Source organism: Micropterus salmoides, unplaced genomic scaffold (assembly GCF_014851395.1).
Source record: "Micropterus salmoides isolate LMB-PRFRI ecotype aquatic unplaced genomic scaffold, ASM1485139v1 Ms_hic_scaffold_1346, whole genome shotgun sequence".
Classification (NCBI taxonomy): domain Eukaryota; kingdom Metazoa; phylum Chordata; class Actinopteri; order Centrarchiformes; family Centrarchidae; genus Micropterus; species Micropterus salmoides.
In genome coordinates, this window is record NW_024040426.1 from 11,728 (window position 1) to 32,893 (window position 21,166).

General features: G+C 40.9%; 2 protein-coding genes across 3 annotated transcripts; one reads left to right on the top strand and one right to left on the bottom strand.

Annotated features, from left to right (window-relative positions):
• Positions 1–1,630: 1,630 nt before the first annotated feature.
• LOC119901505 (dysbindin-like) lies at positions 1,631–12,239 on the top strand. 2 transcript variants are annotated; one of them, XM_038717090.1, is made up of 4 exons: positions 1,631–1,775; positions 5,093–5,260; positions 9,763–9,906; positions 10,538–12,239. In XM_038717090.1, the coding sequence occupies exons 1-4, from the start codon at positions 1,724–1,726 to the stop codon at positions 10,864–10,866; spliced, it is 693 nt and encodes a 230-aa protein (XP_038573018.1). In that variant the 5' UTR covers positions 1,631–1,723; the 3' UTR covers positions 10,867–12,239. The 2 variants fall into 2 exon arrangements, with proteins under 2 accessions (XP_038573018.1, XP_038573019.1); XM_038717091.1 differs by having other exon boundaries at positions 9,772–9,906.
• A 3,603-nt stretch (positions 12,240–15,842) lies between these two features.
• On the bottom strand, positions 15,843–20,777 carry LOC119901504 (protein Jumonji-like). The gene is made up of 10 exons (XM_038717089.1): positions 20,647–20,777; positions 20,241–20,359; positions 19,919–19,989; positions 19,589–19,703; positions 19,247–19,352; positions 18,872–19,054; positions 17,790–17,920; positions 17,343–17,529; positions 16,852–16,959; positions 15,843–16,576 (listed from the first exon to the last, which is right to left on the bottom strand). Exons 1-10 carry the CDS (start codon positions 20,689–20,691, stop codon positions 16,352–16,354), a joined length of 1,290 nt encoding a protein of 429 aa, XP_038573017.1. The 5' UTR covers positions 20,692–20,777; the 3' UTR covers positions 15,843–16,351.
• Between the last annotated feature and the right edge of the window lie 389 nt (positions 20,778–21,166).

Consider the following 21,166-nt stretch of genomic DNA (forward strand, 5'->3'; position numbering starts at 1 on the left):
ATGAGGCATGAGTATTGGAGTTTCATGCTTGCTTTAAAAATGCCACAGTTTTTTGTTTGGTAATTAAGATATTGAGCAGGGGTTTTGGGCTCAGAGTAGATTCGAAGCAACACAGACCTTTGCATCACAGAAAGTACCACATTTCACAGTCTTTAAAATGTTGTGACCTCTTCAGCCTTGACCTCAAGGTCACACCCAGTAGCCACATCCCTTTCCTCTTGTCATCTCTTTCTTAGAGAATGACACATGGATGATAACATTTACAATCCTTACACATCCTGCATCCCAACCTCCATCTCACTTCCTGTCTTTCTGTGCATCCTTCTGTACGTCTATCCCACATGCACAGACAGCCTGAGAGTACCATTACATGTCTAATACCATCTGCGCACACAAAAACTGGCTCTAGTCCCGGGGCCTGTGGCAGGCATTAAAGGCAAACTAGCCAGCAAGTCCACTTACACTTTTATGTGTCTGCCCGACCTTCCATTCATTTGTCCACTGAGGCTTCAAACATAACCTTCTCTCTATTGGCACAGCCTATGGCAGCACCTGATATGTGAAGTACCCTACAAAGTGTAAACGACTGTGGACCGGCTCAGCGGTGACTTGAATTGGCTTGTGATGACTCATAAAAAGATATATTTCAATTTGAAAAGGGGGCTGTTCGTGTAACTTGCTGTTTACGGTCACTTAAATGGAGTCTGTCTGTGCTCTAACTCAATATTCTTTATACCTTACTAAACAAAATTCTGAAAGAGCTCTAATTAAGATTAGGGCTTCAAAAATCTAGTTGAAAGGGAGTCTCAAATGTCCTTGAAGAAATAAAACAAGTGCCTTTTGCAAGTGAGCCCAAATTAGCATTGCCTGTACAAAAGGGATGTGGTGACCAAGCTTGTATGATGAACACTTAACGCTAAGATTTGCATTTTTGAACTGTGAGCCAAGCTGTGAGAAAATGACTCCATTTAGTCAAATCTAAAGGCTTGAGTTGAATCCTAAAGACTTGAATTGCCCTTGATGGCATGTTTCCTCTCTTCCTTTCAGCTGCAGTTTGTAGCTACTTCTCTCACTATACAATAGCTCCACAAAAAGGTTTGGTCTCTGCGCTTTGTGCGCTCTGTGCTATATATGGACACACATTTACATGCCGCATAAAAGAACATTCGCAGTTCTGCTTCAGTCACAGACATGTAAACACGAAGCAAATGTAATACAGACTGCATCCTTATGAGAGAGAGTAAGTATCGAAGTGAATCAGCAGGTAAATGGTTCTCTTGGTTATTATGTATATGAAATGATTAAACACAGGTGCATGATTACCCACACTTGCATATGAGAAAGCAACCAACCACGCACATGTGCATGCTGTCACGCGCACACCCTGACATACCAGCCTTTTTCCTGTGGGTTCTGCTTCCTGCGTTTGTAGAGCACATACCAGATGATTTTTTATTCTACTGCTGAAAACCGATACATGTGTGATTACATTAAAAAGCCTCATCTCATATTGATCCATCGGCGCAAATAGCCATCTGAACAAGCAGAAGAAGATTATTTAATGCAATTTGTGTTATTTTTTTAATTTCCCCTGGGTTTTGGGTCACGCAGCAGAGAGGTGTGAAGGTGTGAAGGAGAGCAGACAACACTTTGAGTGCACAGTGTATACTTAAGAGCAGAAGAAACAGCCTGTGAAGGGACCGTATCACTTTTTTTGACCTGCATGATGATTGCAAGAACAGACGTACCAAGTAACACAGCAAGTACAAACGCAGGTACACCAGAATTTTCAGTTCATGTGTTTCTTGTAGGGGGTTTTCAGTTGAAGATGTTTCGTTTTCATTTTGAAAAGCAGAAATATTACGGGAAAGTCAGAGACTTTGTGACGTATTGATTTTATATTTTTCTCATGAAGGAAATTCCTCTTGTGCTCATTGCAGGTGATTCCGTTTTAGATTGGAGCACCTATTCTACATGAGCCACGTGCCATTAAAAAACATTTGTAGTTGAATAAAATGATTTTATTGGACATCATCTGCTGTGACTAACAAAATGCAATTGCCTTAGCTCCTATGAATCATCACCAGATGTGTATGTCTGTGTGAGCGTGCATTCACCATTGTACATAATGAATCATGTCGCAGGAGTATGGAATAGACCATTTTGTGAAGCTGTGTGAGCATTTACATGAATCAGAAGGTATGTATGTACAAAATATATACATGTATAAAAGAGTATGTGCAGCATAGCCTGGAAGGATAGTATTTGTCGGACTTAATGACTTCTGCACTTACACTAAAGTCATCAGCGCAAACTTAATACTACGGGCTAAATATGAGCGAGAGCTAAAAATAGTCCCCCGTAGCAGTAACATGCGTAGCAGGATATGGTTGTCTGGTAGATGATAATGAAGAAAAGACGAAAAGAAGGAAGGGGGAGATTTGTAAGTAAAGACATTTATATAATGGGTGATTTTCTGTTATAAAGAAGCCTGGAAAGCTCATCATTAAACATAGAAAATGACATGTTTGAGGGGAATACTGACAAGCCACTATCTATACTTAATGTCTTGCTTTGGTTTGGAAGTGGTTTGGTTTGATAATAAACAAAGCTGTTTGTAGATTTGATGGAGAAAGGAAGGGCAGATTTAGACATACACACTAACAGACAGACAAAGAAATGGGCACAAACTCAGTAGGTACCTTTATGGTCTAAATAAATAGATGGCTCAGGCTAATAATGGATTGAGAATCTGATTAGAGACGGGCAGATAAAAGGACATGATCCAGCTCTATCATTAATGCTGTCTGTCCGCAAACCCTAATTATAACTAAATGCCTTCCCCTCACTCTCGCTCCATCCCCTGTTACTAACCCCACACAAAGCCTGACAATCTGAACAAAGCTTCCCTGAGGCCCCTAATCTAATAGAGCAGTCTATACAAGACAGACACACACACCAGCCAACAGAGAGGGAAGGACATAGTCAGGAGGGAAAGATGAGGGTGTGATGGAAAAAAGAGGACAAGGATTCAGATAAAGGAGATAAATTGGACACTGAGTGAGAAATGACAGAGAGCTTTTCTTTTCCAAGTCTCCGAGGACTGTTGGTGTGATGTTTATCATGAGGGAGCTCTGGTGGGACCACATTGTTCCCTTCTTTGTGTCCATCTGCTGCGAGCTCCTTTTGGGCCCAGCCTATTTTATCAGGACTCTGGTCTGTGTGAGGGTGTCCTCTCTGATCCTTGCAGTAGAGTTAACACTCCTGAAGCAGCCTATTGATTCGAGGTGTGTAAGACAAGCAGCACAATGTGGCCCACTATGTAAACGCAAACAGTCACGAGGAGGTACTGTTCAAATTGCACCAGACAGATGCCCCCAATCAGTGCGTGTGTGGCATTGTTTTTAAGATCAAGTAAGGAAATTAAGTTTGTTTTTACTTTTATTAATGTTGCAGGAGAAAAAAGGTTAATTGGTAACAACAGGAAGAAGAGCAGGTTATTGCATTTACATACAGCATGTACAAGTAGTTGTTTACCAAAGCAAGATTTTAGTTAGTACTTCAAATATGATGATTAAAGTCTTTCCAGTGGAGGATACAATCACAGTGAAGTTATAAAAGGTACATTTTAATTCATGTTCTATTGCAGCTTTTGGCACTGCAGTGGACACAATTGTAATTGACCACCTCACGTTCTGTGTTGGCATCAAGACATGTAATTGGTTCACCTCCTCCTCCTACATGGAATCTTCAACATCACATTTGGCCTATTGCTTGCTCAGCTGCTCAAGTTTGAATGGTCTGTTTTCTGTTCTCCATGTTTTCTACAGTTTTCATCTGAAAACCCAGTATTTCTTGTCATTTTGTCAGTAATAACATATGTTTATATGTCACAACTGAATAACAGGCACCTTAAGTAATTCTATATGGACTTACAGGAAGCTTTGAAGAGTGGAAGAGTATGCATCATTCCTGAATCATTTTATTGAGGACATTTGATGTCATAGAGAAAATAAACAGATAAATTCAAATTGGCAAAGCATCTTTTTAACCAATCATTCCCTTTAATTGGATGGGGTTTTTTTGGTCCGCATTAAAACATCAAAGATGTGGGACACATCAGACATTTTATATGTAATGGACTGGCTATTGCTACTGTAGTTAGTGTCAGCGAGTGCGAGTTATATAATGCTGCCGTCCATCAGAGGGAGACAAGAAAACTAAAGAGACAGCATGTCAGAGTCCAGGCTGCAGCCATGCCCCGAGACACACACACACACACACACACAGTATTCCTCTGTCCGCAGGTTCATGCTTTCTATTACCCTGTGTTAATATGCTCCTCTCTTTCCTGCCCTGGCCACACAGACTGCCCAGATGTCTAGGCCAGGCACATTTAGAATCAGTGTTCAGCATGTTAAATCATCCCCTTATTTTTGACATGCTACCAATGGATGTTTTGCAAAGTTGTGCAAAATAATTGCATGTTTTAAATGGGAGAAATTACAAGGCCAATGCAAAGACAAACATTCAATCTCTAACAGACTCCTAGTGTATGTCAAACAAATGGCATGGCAATTTTTAAATTCAAGAATGACTACAATAAACATAGCAGTCAAATGTTTTCCTAGACAGCAGTGATAAACCTCCCCTTTAATCCTACAGCATGACGAAGGAGATAAGTCTTGGTTTACTGAAGTGTGTGCAGCAACCTACTGAAGGGTTGCATGCAGTGAGTGTGGTCCCTCCTGTGAAACTCACAGGAGACTCACAGAGTATTGAGTTACACAGGGTTTGGTGAAAATCGCAGAATATGTGAATGCCGTGAAGCGCTGAGCTCTCTCGTTCTGCGTCAGTAAATATTTTACTCCTGCGCCATATACGAAAATTGTTGCAGGAGAAGGCAACAGCGCTCCTCTGTCCACCATGCTTACTTGACTGGTTGGAAAATCCCCAGCTCTACCACTACTGCTTCTAAATAACCAGCAGGAGGCATTTCAGTACACTAATTTGCTATACAGTGAACATCTTCTCAATAGAGGGTACTACACTAACCACAAACTTCAAAAACTTTCTTCTCTCTTTTTCCTAGTGGAGCTGGATGCAGAGCATGCACAGAGAGTCCCTGGGGCAGAACAGGGAGGGGTCCCACCCACGCAGGTCAAGCTGAAAGAGAGGCAGAAGTTCTTTGAGGAGGCCTTCCAGCAAGACATGGAGCAGTACCTGTCTACTGGCTACCTGCAGATCGCTGAGAGGAGAGGTGAGAAGGAGGAGCCGTGAGGTCAGAAGTTTTTCTCCAAAAACAGCTTGAAATTGAGCATTTCTTGTGGTCTGAGGCCTGCAAAGGAAAATGTTGAGTTAAAGTTTTAGGCATTGGTGTCTGTAACTCATTTGAGGGTGATTGCAAAAACCAGCCATCATTCAAATGAATTAATTCCAAAGTCCTGATAGCATCAGCCAAAACCTTCACACTTCAACTGCATATCACAAGATTGAGCCATAATAGCTTTCTGCACTGAGGCTCCACTCTCTGAGTGCCTGTTGCTAAACACACAAGTAGAGCCATTACTTTGAAAAATGCCACCGCACCATATAAATGTAGTCTTCTACTGGGATTGTAATAGAATCCTGCTGCAGTTTACCCCATGTATTACTGCCAAATGTCTGTGCTAAAATACCCAAAGGATGTGCTGAAATGAGGGACTGCATGAGATATGCCTCCTGCGCTGAAAGATGTATTGGACTCTACTGGCCCAGAGTTTGTAATGTGATTTTTTTTCTTCTTCTTTTACTCATCTATCCTGCTCCCTTAATCCACTGGAAATAGGTTATTAGAGAGGATTGTGAAGTAGTAAGGATGGAGGAAAGATGGGGCGAATGGAAATAGACTTAAGGATAGCAGAGGGAGAGAATGTGAGAGACTTGTTTTCACTGTCATTTAAAACAGCTTTTTTTTAATCAGTGCAGGGTTTTTTAAGGGAATGGACCTCCATGACAAAAACAACCACTAAAGCCAGGTTTGAGGTACAGTGAGTGAAATATTCACAGCTCGTTTTTCAAAGACTGGTCAGAATCATGTGTAGTCTACATTCATTCATGCTGGAAAGACAGAGGAGATGTTTACATTTAGATTTCACACTTCAAACGATGTGATTCACAGTACAAAGGCAAGCATGTGGGCTGCTCGACAAAAATCCACAACAGCCGAATTAGAATCAGCCAGCCGTAATTGCTATAAGAATATTTGCAATCAGTTACAGAGGAGGCTCACATCATAATGCTGGCAAATCAGATCTGAAAATAAGGCTACGGTGTGAGAGCTGAACAACACAGCACACTCCAGCTCATTATATTTCACGCAGCTGCAAATCCCTACAGCAGGGCGGCGCCACTGAAAAGCGAAGATACAGCTGGAGACACTGAGAAAGACGGGGGTAGAGATACAGAGAATGAACTGAAAGGAGATAATCAAGAAAAAGAGAGAAAGGACTGCAGATGTCATAAGCCCCTGAGCCATCAAAAGGCAGTCTCAAGGATGTTATATATACACACACACACACAAACACAAACACACACACACACATACATGTATATATACACTCTGCAATCTCACTGCAGGCAAAAACAGTCTTTCCCAGCAGGGGAACCTTTTAGGCAAGGTCACAGTATGGCTAAAAGAAGAACATGTTAGAGGCAGTCACATGGAAAGGATGTTCTCAACGCAGCTTTCTGGATCAAGACTTTCACAACATAGCCATAGTCTTGGTTCGTGTGTGTGTGTGTGTGTGTGTGTGTGTGTGTGTACTTTTGTTTATTTTTGTTCATGTGCGGAAAGATGGCCCTATTTGGGACTGAAACTGAATCAGCATCCTCCATACTATGGGCCTGATTTATTAACATCCCGAATAAAGAGAACTAGATTGCGTGTGTCTTCTAAAATATTAGTACCTGCTATGGGGGATCAACTAAGAATTATTGCGGCGATGACAACAGGTGCAAAGACAATGGAGGTGGGAGTATTTAAATGGGGGTTTCGTGTTTTAATGGTTTCCGCCATAGAGACTCGGGAGGGAAAGCAGCCACCGTGTAAAAACTTTGGTTTGTTTCATTCAGTGCATCCCGAGTATGTGGAAATCATATGTACCTTCTCATCCTGCATAAGATTGCACTAAGTACTTGGGACAGCACACCTGAAAAACTGCTTTGGGAAACCCCAGCAGAAACAGATACAGTATGCAGGAATGACCCAGATGCCAGGAAATGCCAGCAGATCGTGTTTCATCCAGCCAGACGGAACAATCACAGACCGTTCTGCACCGTGCCCGGTCGCTCCGCGATCTCCTGTCCCTGTCCCTGTACACCCCAACGCCCCATTCCCTCTCCGATACCTACAATGGGTTGTGTCGCTATGAACAGTTAGAGCTCATTCCCTCTGGCTGGATGAATTTTACACATGATCCATGCAAAATCACGGAGAAAAGAAGTCAGGTCGAAATGAAATTTGCTTCATTGGCATGGATGTTGATACAACAGTATTGTCAAGGCTAAAGGAAAATACAAAAAAACAATTCAATTCATATAGTTCATCAAATAAATAATTTTATTTCTATAAATTGGATATACAATAATATTATCTAATGTTAATTTCTCTATGTCTTCTTTCATTATGGCTGTGTATCCTTCTCGCAACGATAACAGCAGCCATCTCTGCGCAACACTTGGCGGATTGTACCTTCCTTTCAAAAGTATTAAATACAGAGGCTGTTGCACTCACATGAAATTGCTTTTAGGCTTGTTAAATTACTCTGCGTGCAGTAAATAAATGCATTTGCATGTTACCCTCCCATTACTTTGCACAATAAAACTGAAACGCCCCAAATTGCATATTCATTAAGGCAAAAGTACTAAATGAACAACAGGTGCTATCTTGCACTTTTGAAAGACTTCGTTCTGCGTGCACACCGTTAGTAGATCAGCTTACTTGTTAATTTGCTGATGATAAATTGAAAATTGAATATCAAATTTGCACACGTTTTTACTCACGCAAACCTTAAAGTAAATCAGGGCCTATGTTTTATGAGGCTGAATAGCTGCTATGTGGTGGTAATTGCGTTGCTGACAGGCGTGATGTGGAAATGCACATTAGAAGAGGATCCATACTGAGAATTCATTAGCAAGCATTAGACCTTAGTTCCTCTAAGATGTGTCACAGAAAACACTGCTGTCTCCAGAGTGAAAGAGAGAGAAGGAGAAAAATGACTATATTACTGGATTGGTGTATAAAATGTGGAGTGATTTGGTGTGTGTATGTTTAAATAATACACAACATGTGTGTGTGTTTGTGTGTCTTTGTGTATATGCATTAAATCTATCTAGGTTTGTAGAGTCAGTTTGTATAAAGTACATTTGTAGACATTCCCATGAATTAAAGTTGAGTGATCTGAAATTATGACACTCACACATGCGTGTGTGTGATCTTTTGTACCTGTGTTGTAATTTAAAGGACAGGGAGACGTTTGGGGCAGTCTCCATGGGAAGTAACTTTCCCCTTCTTTCTCTCTTTCTTCACTGTTCTGCTCTCCCTCCCTGTGCCGCCCTCCTCTGCTCTCCTCATTTCCTTGAGGTACGGTAGCCAATGGCATCTTGTCTCACTGCTGTGCACCGACCAATAATATACCTTCTTTGTCTTGCTCGCTACACTACTCCATCCCCACCATCCCTACTGTGCACTGACTGGCTGATTGTGACGCATGCAGCACATCGTGTCAGTGATCGGGGGGGCGTGGGGGGGGGTTGAAGTTAGAGTAGTATCTGGTGTGTAAGATGAGTTTCCCCTGATTTTGTTGTCGACAGCTTATTAAACCACAATGTAGTTTGCCAGTTTAACAGGTGATTCAACCACTATTGTTGTGCCTTAGATGAAGATCAAATCACATTTATGACCACTTTATGCTGAAATCCAGATAATTCCAATTCCAAACAATTGTACATTGTGTTTATTAATTTGTTCATTGTACATAATTTAATTTTGAGGTGTTTCACCCAGCCCTGAAATATACATGTACCTACGACTAAGAGGATTAGCATTATTCAGGGTTGATCCCAATAACTTCAACTGGTACAAATGGATATGAACATTTGAATTCTCTTTCAGGAGCCTCTTTGCTTCTGACCCAATGAAATCTATCTGCCTGAAGAATAGGTTCATGTTCAAGTCTGCCTTAAAACAATACTCACATGCCCATATGTACGTTAACAAAAATGTATTTAAAAAGATAGCCAAAGTTAATATGAAGCTTCAGAAGTTATTTGAATCAAGTCTGTATCTTCTATAGTATTTTAAGCATAGAAGCAAGAAAGAAACAAGAAAACCCTGGGGAATTTTTTACTAAAATGACATTTCCTTTGGAAGATACCCACTTCATTTGTACAAACGAGCATGTGAGTATTAGGATAAAACTTAATTATATTGTAGGTGTTGCTTGTCGCCTTCGTATACAGCTTGCTACATACAGTGACACCTGCCAATCCATTATTTGTGGTAATGCTTCAGAAGGTAAACAAACTGTTCCATGAATACAACTTACCCATTTCAAATGCCATCTAGCTTGAATGTGCTCCCATTTGCTTCTGCTTGGCAAATTTTGGAAAACAAAACATCCTCAAAGCGCCTCTCGTCTTGGACTCAGCCCCTTGCTGCTGCACTCTGAATGCATCAATCTTGTGTAAGGCTAATATCTTTATGTCGCGTGTCATGTCCAGGGCCAATAGGAAGTATGTCATCCATGGAGGTGAACGTGGACATGTTGGAGCAGATGGATTTGATGGACATGTCTGACCACGAAGCCCTTGATGTGTTCCTGCACTCTGGGGGAGAGGACAACAGTGCTGCCTCACCTGGCACAGGTAGGTGGCCATAAACACACACACAAGATAGGTGTTCCACAACTAAATTAATTGAAACTATAACAATTCATACAACACTCAATCTCTGAAGTCTACAGCTAATCTATATCAAAACATTAGCTGAAGCTGAAATGTGTCTCATAAGATTGACAAGAATAATGTTTAGGCATGATGCACAAACACCATCTGTCCACATCTGCTTGGGAAATTTCTTGTCAGAGTGAACAACCTACAGCATCTAACTGACAGCTTGTCTTCGTCTAAAAATAGTATGATACAAGAAACTCTGCTACATTTTATGTCTGTAGGCAACTGAGCAACTAGCGAGTTTAAACAAAACCTTAAGAAAACAAATAAAACAGTGCCTTCTTTTTATTTGCAGCTGCTGGTCTAGGAGAGCAAATAAATAATACATAATGATAAATAATAGATTGATTGGGTTTTATTTTAAAAGAAAGGGATGACTTGTACAAACACTGAAAGGAAGTTCACCAGTTTCAAACTGGAGGATCTGATGGTACCACTGCTGCCTTACTTACCCACCTCTACCTAGTACCTTCCCCACCTATCCTAATATGTATCTTTTTAAAACAAAATCTGCAGTTATTTAAGTGACTCCTCTGCCTTCCAGGTCCAGACGTTGAGTCTTTCACCACAGAGATCAGTCTCCAGGTTCCCACCCAGGCTGAGCTACGCCATAAGCTTTCTTCCCTTTCGTCCACCTGCACCGACTCAGCCAGCCAGGACACAGAGGCGGGGGAGGAGGATGAAGAAGAGGAGGAGGAGGAGACTGAGCAAGGAGGAGGAGGTGGCGTTGGAGGATCAGGGGGAGGAGGAAGGCGAGCAAGGGCATCTGTGGTGGTGACAGTTGATGAAGAGGAGGTGCCCCCCGATACAGCTTTGGTAGACCATGAGGACCAGACCAGCAAAGACTGTGAGGAGAGCAGGCTGAAGGTTTGAGGAGAGATGGATTTAAACATATACATAAACAATATTGGCTTCCTTCTCAAATTCCTTTCATACTGAAGAAAGAACATATGAAAGAAAGTAAATATGTTGCACTAACTGCCACATGGCCTTGCCTTAAAAGAACAGAGTTTTCAATTCTAATTAAATCCTGTAAAATATCTTTGAGTTCCCTTTAGCATAATAGCACTGAATGGTTTAACATGCACATAAATAGTTTGACATTAATTAGAGGATGCTCTAATATTCTCTTTCGGTGTTAGTGCATGCTGAGACCAGGAGAGGCCTGTTACTAATAAGTGATGGGGACATAGAGAAGCATACACTAAAATCATCCATGTGTCTCTCTGCAGTTTTTTCACGCTCTGTGCTAACACTTGAGCATTCACTCTGCTGACAGACTGCAGCTGATGAGCATTAATGTGTGTTGAACGTTGGTGAAACCTTTGCAGGATAAAAATATATTTGTACCAAATACTTGCCAATTGTAAAAGGCTATCATCAGATCTGTCAGGTTTATGACATTTTATTTTTAAATCACTAAAAGTAAGTCTTCTTTTTGTTTGTATGTATGTATCACATGGGGGGGGGGGTCATCTCACTGACCTCTCGTGGTATCTAGCCATGGTTTTCTTTGCTCAGGTAGTGACTTTTGTGTTGAAAAATGACAATTATTTTAATGGCAACTTGTCTTTTGAGAAATCCTTCCTGGTTAAGCTTAAAAAGTCACATACCTCTCTGTCAACAGTTGTCACAGGAATTTTGCTTTGATATCTCAAAAGCTGGGCATATACATCCTAGCACAAACCTTTTAAAAAAAGCAAATGCTAAATTCTTAGCACAGAGCACTTGACAAATGATCTACAAGAGGCACATGGATGAATTTTCATGTCTTTATAGATAAGCTGAGGCCCAAAAGCTAGTTGTATTTCTTTAACTAGTTTATAAGCTAGATTCTGCAATATTTTAAGCGTAAACAACCAATTAGAAAATACTTTTGTGCCAAACATGACATAATAACTGGCAGTCAGCTGGAAGTGGGTTATATACTGCAAAGCTGACAGACTTGTGGAGTTCAGGTACCAGGGTATCAATGATTTAACACACACAAATACACACATTAAGGAGATTTACCCATTGCCATTCCTTTAATCAATACTACTTGGGTGAACTTCTCCTTTTGAACGAGGACCAAATCCCTGTTTGGACTGTGCGCTATGCGCTGGACGACACCCAGAAGGTTTAAATGTATCCAGATTTTTTTGTACAGAAATGTTGACATTTGTGCAATGTGACAGCATTAATCCTTCCTTTCTTTTCCCCTGCCTACAATTTCTGACTTGTTGGTAATAAATGTTTCTCCCCTAGTATTGTTTAATTTCCATCTAAGCATTTCAGGAACAAGTTAAAGAATGAAATGTGAGCAGGATTCAGGGTTTGAACATGTTAACAGCCCCTGTGCGCTCACTACTTGATTTACAGTCCTGCCTGAGCTCTTTACAAATGGAAAGCTGACACGGTGAGGGAATGGATAGATTTATAGTGTGTTCTGTAGGAGAGGGACAGGGTTTTGAAATACAGGGGTTGTCTGTTGGGAAGGGATATTTTACCTTGCATCTATTCATTATTACAGTGAAATGTTTTTCAACTGAAAAATAAGGAAGAGCAATACTAGTTATGCTGAGAGTGAATGACATCTGAAGGCTGAGAGTGGATGTGTTCACTGGGAATAGTAAATAGCTGGTGTCGATGCGTGACAGTCACTCCAGTGCACTTTAATTAAGGTTATCAAACTACAGGACCCTCCAACTGTACAATGTGTGGCATGTGAATAGAGTGATAAGCTCAGTGTTTAATGAACATAAGAGCACTTCTAATATATCCCACACCTGTTGCTGCGTACTATGGAATTTGATGTCATGGTACGGCCTTTGTATTTGTATTGTAGTGAACCAAATTACATCAAACTTCTGTTTAATTTTTTCTCACTTACCTCTAGTGTCTATCTAGCAATGCAGAGAGTTTGGGAAGTACAGATGCTGCTGGTTGCACCACACCCTAGTACAATGAAGGTGCTTGGACATTTGTTTCTGGTGCTCATAGCATTAAAAAAAAGGAGATTTAACAGTAATGGTTCTTTCCAAAAACAACATAATTCCTCAACAACCCACAGGCCTCACTGTCAACAGTTTTAGCTGGAACAATGTTCTACCAAATAAGTAGTTCCAGCAAAGGTTATATACTGTCTGGATACACTGCATGGCTAAATTAGGGCTGCAGCTAAGCTTTTATTTTTATTGTTGATTAAATCAGTCAGTTAATTAGTCTCTGATAGAGGTTTTCAAAGTGGGAGGCGGGCCTCCCCAGGGGGGCTCCAAACAGTTTCGGGGGTACCTCAGTCAATGGGAGTGAAAATACTACATTAGTTATCAGGACATGACATAGAATAACCAACTTCCACATTAAAAGGTAAAGGGAGATAGTTCAGAGATGCAGTATTTTTAGGGAGGTTTATCTTTCCAGAGTCATAAACTAATAACTGCCTTAGGACAGACCTTTATGTATTTGGTTTAGTCTGAAGTTATGTCAACAAGCAATATTAGGCTATTAGGCTCAATTGTTGAGTGTCTATGGGATATCAAATTATATAATCGCGATACCGTGAGCATCCAGGAAATGAGTGAAACTTTGCAAGTAAACTAAGTGGGGGTGAGGGGCCTTTTTCCAAGCTTTGTCTGAGGGGAGGCCCAGTCTGACTCTGAAAACCCATGGTCTATACTATGCAAAAACATTAAAACAAGTCCATCACAAGTTCCCATAGCCCAAGGGTTTTTTTTTTTTTTTTTTTTTTTTTTTAGATGGAACCATCAAATCTTGGCATTTTTGCTGTAAAATGACAAGAGTAATCACGTATCAAAAGAATTGCTGATTAACTTTCTGTCAAGTGACTCATCGATTTAATTTAACCAATCATTTCAGCTCTTGGCCAGATACCGCTAGAGGTACGGGGGGAAATTATTTTGTAAACTGGCTGAAACGGCCCGTTAATGTTAGCAGATGCAACCAGATACCAGCTTGAAATCTAAATTATGATGCTGTTAAAATCATTCCTTCTTGCAGTCATGTCAAAATTCGGCACAAAAAGAGACACAAGCAGATTGGAAAGAAATGACAGTGAATTGTCTGTAAGTTTTTATTAAACCTTAAGTACAAACTGCAAAAGTAAAAAACTGTCAATATAACCAACATGAGACTCTCTTTCCGAGTGGAGGGAAAGGCCGAGATACGGCACTAATAAATTAAGTCACCAGAGACCCCACCGTGAGCAAGTAGTTTATACTGTAGAAAATGGAAGAAACAAACAGACAGAACTGAAAAACAAACAAAAAATCCCATCTGAATAAAATATATTGTAAGGCCATAAAAACTTGACAACCACTTTATTATGTTGAAAACACCCGACTTGGTATTTCATTAAATAGTCCTAAAACAGTTCAGTCTTCTGCGAGGGACGACAACCAACAAACTGGATTATAGGATTTTTCCTTGACAGTCACCACTGGCAAGCTCAGTGCAACATGAGTAGCTACTACATTTTTGTTGAATTTTCAGTAATGAAAATGTAAAAACCCACTTTTTTATGAACATCTCTTTTTTTCCCTTTTCTTTAAAAAAGTAAAGCTAAACAAACAAAACTAGGTTGGGGGGGCAGTCGTTGGCTACTCAATATCTTCTTTCTTAGTGATATAAGCAGCACTTAAAATTTTTTATACACGTTTACCAGAGCAACCCTGTAAGCGTCAAACTCACATGGATGAAGAAAGGGAAATGTAAGGCTTTTTCTTCATCAACCACTCTCCTCTGGAACTTTTTCTCTCTTCCTTCTTTTCTTTCTTCCTTAACCCCAGAAAAAGGCTCAAGTATTTAAAGAAATTTACAGGATTATGTACAAAAAAAAGTTGATGTTTTGTTTGTGTTGGACTTTTTCCTCTCTCTAAAAATCACTCATATCTGGAAAAGGGAAAAAAATGCAAAAGCCAAAAAAAACAAGACAGTTTTAAAAAAAAACAAAAAAACTCAGATTTCATATTTCACATTTTACACTCTTTGACTAGTGGCTCTACTTGAGATAACACATCAGATCAACAAAAGTAAAAAACACAAATAATTATAATAATATAATATAATAATTAATGTTTACTGGTACAGATGAAACAAGAGGACTGGAAGAATGGAATGTTAACACGATTGCACATCTAGAACCAGAAAAGCCTGAAAGCCTTTCTGCCCTGTGGGGTGGGGGTGAGCTAGCTGTTAGCTGATAGCAGACGCTAACCCCCAGATTTTTAATTTGTGTTGTTATACAGTAATTATAACCAACAGCACCAATAAAATGGATCTCCTCGCTAAGTATCAGGCACCATTTTCACTTGCTCGCAAAGGAAGGATCCCTCCATACTACCAGGAAGTCAGGTGAGCGGTGACCTTCACAGGTCAAGCAGCTGTAGCTCTGCCCCCTCTCACATCCACCAACGAACAGAAACACCCACAATGACCAAAAAAAAAAATACACAGAAGACTTCTTGCAAAAAAACCTAGCAAAAAACAAAGCTAAAATTCAAAACAGAACTTTAAAAAAAACAAAAAAACATAGCCAACCAACAATAAACCAACATAGTCTGTCTTTCAAGTTTTTACCTCGCGCCACCAACCCCTCCCCCCTTTTTCTTTTAAAAACCAATGCAGGAGCTGCATCAAGAAAGAATAAAATCAATTAAAAAAAGGACTCCTCTTCCTCAAAACAAGGACAGAGAGAAACTTTGGGTAACTACTTACTTGATGTCATTTTCATTTCAGAAAACTGGGGAGGAAAAAAAAGGCCGCCTTTTCATTTGTCCCATGTTCACACAGTTGAGTGACACATGATGAGAAGGGATGGGGGGGTTCAGTCTCAGGGCCGAGATGGGCGGGAAAGAGTGATGCAAGGAGAAGGTAACAAATGTAACCCATTTCAGTTAAGGGAGGATGGTGGTGGAGGTAAAAGGGTATAACAGGGTCCATCAAGTCTTCTTGTGAACGTTACACTTAATGCTTGTAATGTTGTAAAGGGCGACTTAAGGAGGGACGGGGGATTCTAAAATCATCCAGAACAAAAACAAATTCTTCTTTCACACTAGTGCAAAAAAGACATCTTGCTTTTCTTTTTTTTCCTTTTCTTTTTTATAAACAAGACTGTCATACTAAGGGGGGAGGTGAATATTTTTTTTTGGGGGGGGGGGGGGGGGGGCTGGGGTCAGGTGAGGGGAATTTCAAAGCTCAAAAACAATCAATCTTAAATATTAGGTGTTGGAGGAGGGATTAATAGTGATCCTGCTTTATGTGAGGAAAAAAAAACAAAAACAAACAAAACACAGGAGTTTGGGAGGGTCAGAGCAGGATGTGGGAACAGCGCACCGGGTGGCGATGTCGAGGCGCCCCCTCAGGACACAGCAGCGGCCTTGGGTATGTGGCTGGAGGACAGGCGTGCCAAGGACACCTCCACGGTGGCGCGCTTTCTGGGGCCTCGCTTCGCCGGTGATGCTTTGGCTGGGCTTAACCCGTGGCAGGGGTCCCCTACTCCATTGATGACGACAGCACCGCCGCCGCCTCCATTCTTTAACATGGCCCGGCCACACACCTGGTTCACCAAACTGTTGATTTGCTCCTGATTAGAAGGCCAGAAAAAAAGATTAAAACCTGAATCATTTAACAATGAACATTTTAGATTTATTTTACAATATACTTCTCTAACTTAATTTTGTTCATCTATAATTTATTCAGACACAGTAGGAATTACAGTATTGACACAAGAAAATAGAGCACATGAACACAGACATGCTGAACAATCTAATCTCTGGAGCAGTGTAAACCTAGCTTATGTCTCCCCCATCTGGACAGACAGAGAACTGAATCACAGCAACAATCAAACGGGCAGCTCACCTCATCATATCGATACATCATCTTAAGGCCTCTGCAGGACTTGTGCTTCTCCACATAGCGCAGGGCACACTCCAGACAGAAGACCACATTGTCAGTCTCCTGAACCACCTGCACAGACAGAAACCGAGACAGAGACATTACTGTAGAAACCAGACACTCAACTCAAGACTTCTCTTATTACTGAGATGTTGGGAAACCTGATAAATCATTTAAATGTCTCCACTCTGTCTGTATTATGCCACTGGTAAGTTTGCATATTACAACATTCAATTTGCTAACATTGTTATAAAACACATTATTTATTTATATATACACACACACACACACACACACACACACATACATGTACGTATGTATATACATATACACACACCTCTCTCTCTCGATATATATATAGCTTTCTTGAAGGACATCCTTGATTGAGAAGCTAGCACTATAGCATTTTAGAATTTAAGTCCGTATATCTTATTGCGTTAAACTGCTGCTCTCACCATGGACAGGTAGCAGAGATGCTGACAGATCTGGCAGCGTCTCTCCGAGGACTCCAGTGCCAGCCATTTCCCGCGGGGCTTTTTGCGTCCCTCACCGGGCCCCAGGCTGCTGTCATGGGTGCCGTAGCGAGCAGAGGAGAGCAAACCTGCCTTGTAAAGTTCCTGCCGTTGGCGCATCTCTATGTTCCTATTGGACAAGAAAGATGCTCACTAAGTTGGATGTTAGGGGAGAAGAATATTTTTTAAGGTCAAATAAATAGAAGATTCAGTACCCTTAATGCAACATTTGACTGATTCATTAAATAGTGGAAATGACAGTTTGATCATTTTAAAGTTTTCACTTGCATATAAAATTCTACCTTTTAGAATAGTAACCGCATATGTAGCGTATGTGTATGTTTGAAGACTGAGAGTATGTGCGCATTTAGGACCCCTGCTCCATCCTACCTGAGGTCTTTGAGTAGGGCAGAGATGGTGGTGAGGAGAAGGCCATTATCCCTCTTGGATTCAGCTGTAGCAATCTGGTACAGTAGCTTCTCCATGGAGAAGGGTTTGGCTATGCGACGACATTTCAGGTCCTGCACACAAATTCAGAATAGATTACAAATTATGATTCTCATTGAATCAGTAGCAGACTGTTGATGTGTTCTGTGGTGTACATTTTTATGTCTCAAAATAAAAGACACCCCCCCCCCCCATTGGTAATTTATTCAACCTGTTTTGTTTCCTTTTTTTCCCCCCAGAGGTTTACACACATTCAAATACAGATATTTTAACTAGGTAAAGTGAGAGTAAAGCAAGTAGACTGGTAAGCTCCAACAATGTTGATAATGTTGTTGATAACCATTTGCAGTGTAACCACAGACTCTGTACACTCAGATAAATATTTTGTAAGTACAAATTGTCTACCATTTGGAAGAAAATGTTTCAGGCAGTGCACCAAATACAGTACATTGTATGAATGTCAAATTACCCTTGAGAGCAATCTTTGCTGTGGCTATGAATACGATGGTATTGCTGAAGGTATACGTACTTCCATCACTATAATGTCCATAATGACAGTAAGGAACATTTTCTTCTCTTTTACTGCCTTAATGAGGTCCAACGGCTTCCTCATGATGACAGAAAAAATCTAAATACACTCCCCCAGGAGACTTACAGCTGCAATTACCCCTCAAAGTTCAGCACACTGGCTGATTAGAGAATCAAGCTCTAGGTTCTAAGTTCATTTATTCATTTCAGTTTCAATCAACTTTACATAAATCAGAGCTTTAACTGCCACTGTCCACAGGGGGCCAGTGTTGTGAGGTATTACAAACCAGGAGTGAAACAAAATAACATATCTGTAATACACATAACACAGGCAAAATATTAATTCCAGAGACATTTTGATTCTATATTTCATATTTAAAGAAAACATGTTGCCCTTATTGCACATTTTGTTTTCCCATATACAGTATGTGCCATTTAGTCATTTAACATGGCCCTTGTACTGATATGCCGCCCCAGATTCAGGATCATATGCTGACCTTTGCAGCTTGGTAACCCAGGTTCATCCAGTGGGGTGTAGCAAAATGCACCGTCTCTGACACGCTGTAGCCACAGCACACTTTAGAGACAAAGGCTCCGGGAAAGCACACCACAAACTGGCCGCTCCTCTGGACCGTGCGGTGAACCTTGATGCCTTCACGGCACAGCACCTCTGGAGAGATCTGGAAGTTCAAAGAGGAGTAAAGGAGAGAAAGAAAAAAGTGTTACATTTCTGAAACTGTATCTTTTCAGTAATGAAGTGCCTTTAGAAAGTACTATGACTGATGAAAGACTGCAAAGGTTTCTAACGTGATTATTGCATTACAAAGAAACAGGGCAAAATATTTCAGTTCGCATCGACACAAAACACTGACCATGATGTTCTTCTCCAACATTTCCAGTCCCGGGGTGCCATTGGCCTGAAGCAGTGTATGGACCACCTTGTCCATCTTAGCCTTCTCCTCAGCAGGGACAGAATACCTGTGGGAGAAACACACCGAGACAGAGACATACTAAATATTCCTTCAGGAAAAGGATCAGTTGACTTTACCTCACTTTCAGAGAACTGTGTACAGAGGGGAGACTTTTCCCCAACGGGTTTCCTTGCTACTTTTACATATGTTTAAAAAATTTACAGTATTAGAATTTGGTGTTGAGTGGGATTGGGTACACAATACACCAGGAACAATGAGGAGAAGTGCCCAGTGCATACTTACCAAATGCAATCAGCACCAGTGTGTAAGTAATCAATATATGGAAGGCGATTTTGGTCTCGAGACCAGCATGAGGTAGAAAAGACCATGCCAATGTTAAGCCAGGGAATGGTCACCCCTGGGGAGACAGAGGGGTTTAAAGAGAGAGCATAGGTTATTATTTACTGCAAAGTACTCAAACAATAGCACAGAATTTGTAGCGATGCAGCAAAAAAGTAATTTACTCCCTATATATGACATGGGAGCATTATGCAACTTTGTCTTGCGCAGAGTATGCTATTGAGCAGCTACAGCCTTTATGCGGTGTACAGAACTGTTTTTACATTCCCTTACCAGGCACAGCACCCAGATGCCTCAGAATGGATCCAGAATTATTGGGGAGGACAGTGAGGTTCCATCCATGTCTGAGGAAAGAATAAGAGAAAATGATGATTTGTGCATTTTTTTTCCCCAAGGTTACCTAAAGAATACCTTGGTAAGATTGCTCAAGGGCGCCTCCATGGTCACTCTCGAGGAAGCGGGCAGTGTTACTCTTTAGGTTTCTCAGCACCGATTCACCATCTGAGATTCATATAGTCTTGCAACACGGGCAGAATACCCTGTCCAAACTTTCAATTGAGTAAGGTCTGAGTAAAGGTCCGTAAGTGTTACTTACTTTGAAAATGGCTCTGACTTTCCTGTGGGGAAACCACTGCCATGTGTACTGGTGTCCACCTTCCCACAATGCACCGTCACATGGGTATCTCTCTGCTCCACAATCCTCCAGTACTCTTGCTGCAAGGAAAGGAAGAAAGGCCGATCAGTGGAAGAATGCATGAAGCAGGGTGCAGGTTTCAGGTGTGCCTCAGTCAATTATGTCAACTAACTGAACAGGTGCTGCTAGCGGAGGTCTTTGAGAAACTCCTGTTTGAATGATTTTCTTATAGTTAAACATTTGTTCAATGCTTTGAACTGGCAGCTTAACTGGCAGCAACTAAATGTTTCATTAAAAAAAAAGCTTTTGTATACAATACCGTTAACATTGAATACAAGTAGTTTAATCAAGATGTTAACATGCTAACCTCAACTTCAGCAGCTCCTGGTTCCTTGTTAAAGCACATGGTCATGGTGTTCCGGGCTATCCTGAAGAAGTTAGTCAAAGACACAGATTTCCCCTGAAACAAAGAGGCATTAAAACATGAGTCACAGCATGCTAAAGGGGTCTGAGGAAAAAAATAAAAAAGCCAGACTCACACCATATATTCATGGTCTTTGGTCATGTGAGAAAAAGCAAGCGTGAATAAACCACGAGCAAAGAAAATACTGCTGGATGTCAATGAACTGCAAGCTCTTCTCTTTCCCACCATATGTATGAGTCAAAACGTCATCAGGAAAGCATTATGTTTAAAAGAATGCATGTACTGTATGTCCATGGACAAATGTATCAACTGTACATGTCTCTGTAAGGCTGTGCCTTGGTGCTTCACCTACAAGTCCCAGATAAATTCCCCTGGACTTGACCCAGTCTCCCATGGACGCTCCTTCTACAGAGAAGCTTTGAAGGTTACCATAAATCTGCCGGCCCCGGGCCTAGAGATGTAC

Excerpts from the sequence above, each read along its gene's own strand:
- LOC119901505 (XM_038717090.1), top strand. The coding sequence starts at position 1,724 with ATGATGATTGCAAGAACAGACGTACCAAGTAACACAGCAAGTACAAAC. Across the intron at positions 5,261-9,762 it reads GCAGATCGCTGAGAGGAGAG|GGCCAATAGGAAGTATGTCA; the intron begins GTGAGAAGGAGG and ends TGTCATGTCCAG. Across the intron at positions 9,907-10,537 it reads TGCTGCCTCACCTGGCACAG|GTCCAGACGTTGAGTCTTTC; the intron begins GTAGGTGGCCAT and ends TCTGCCTTCCAG.
- LOC119901504 (XM_038717089.1), bottom strand. The coding sequence starts at position 20,691 with ATGACCATGTGCTTTAACAAGGAACCAGGAGCTGCTGAAGTTGAG. Across the intron at positions 20,360-20,646 it reads CAGGAGCTGCTGAAGTTGAG|CAAGAGTACTGGAGGATTGT; the intron begins GTTAGCATGTTA and ends CTTTCCTTGCAG. Across the intron at positions 17,921-18,871 it reads TGGGTTACCAAGCTGCAAAG|GACCTGAAATGTCGTCGCAT; the intron begins GTCAGCATATGA and ends ATTTGTGTGCAG.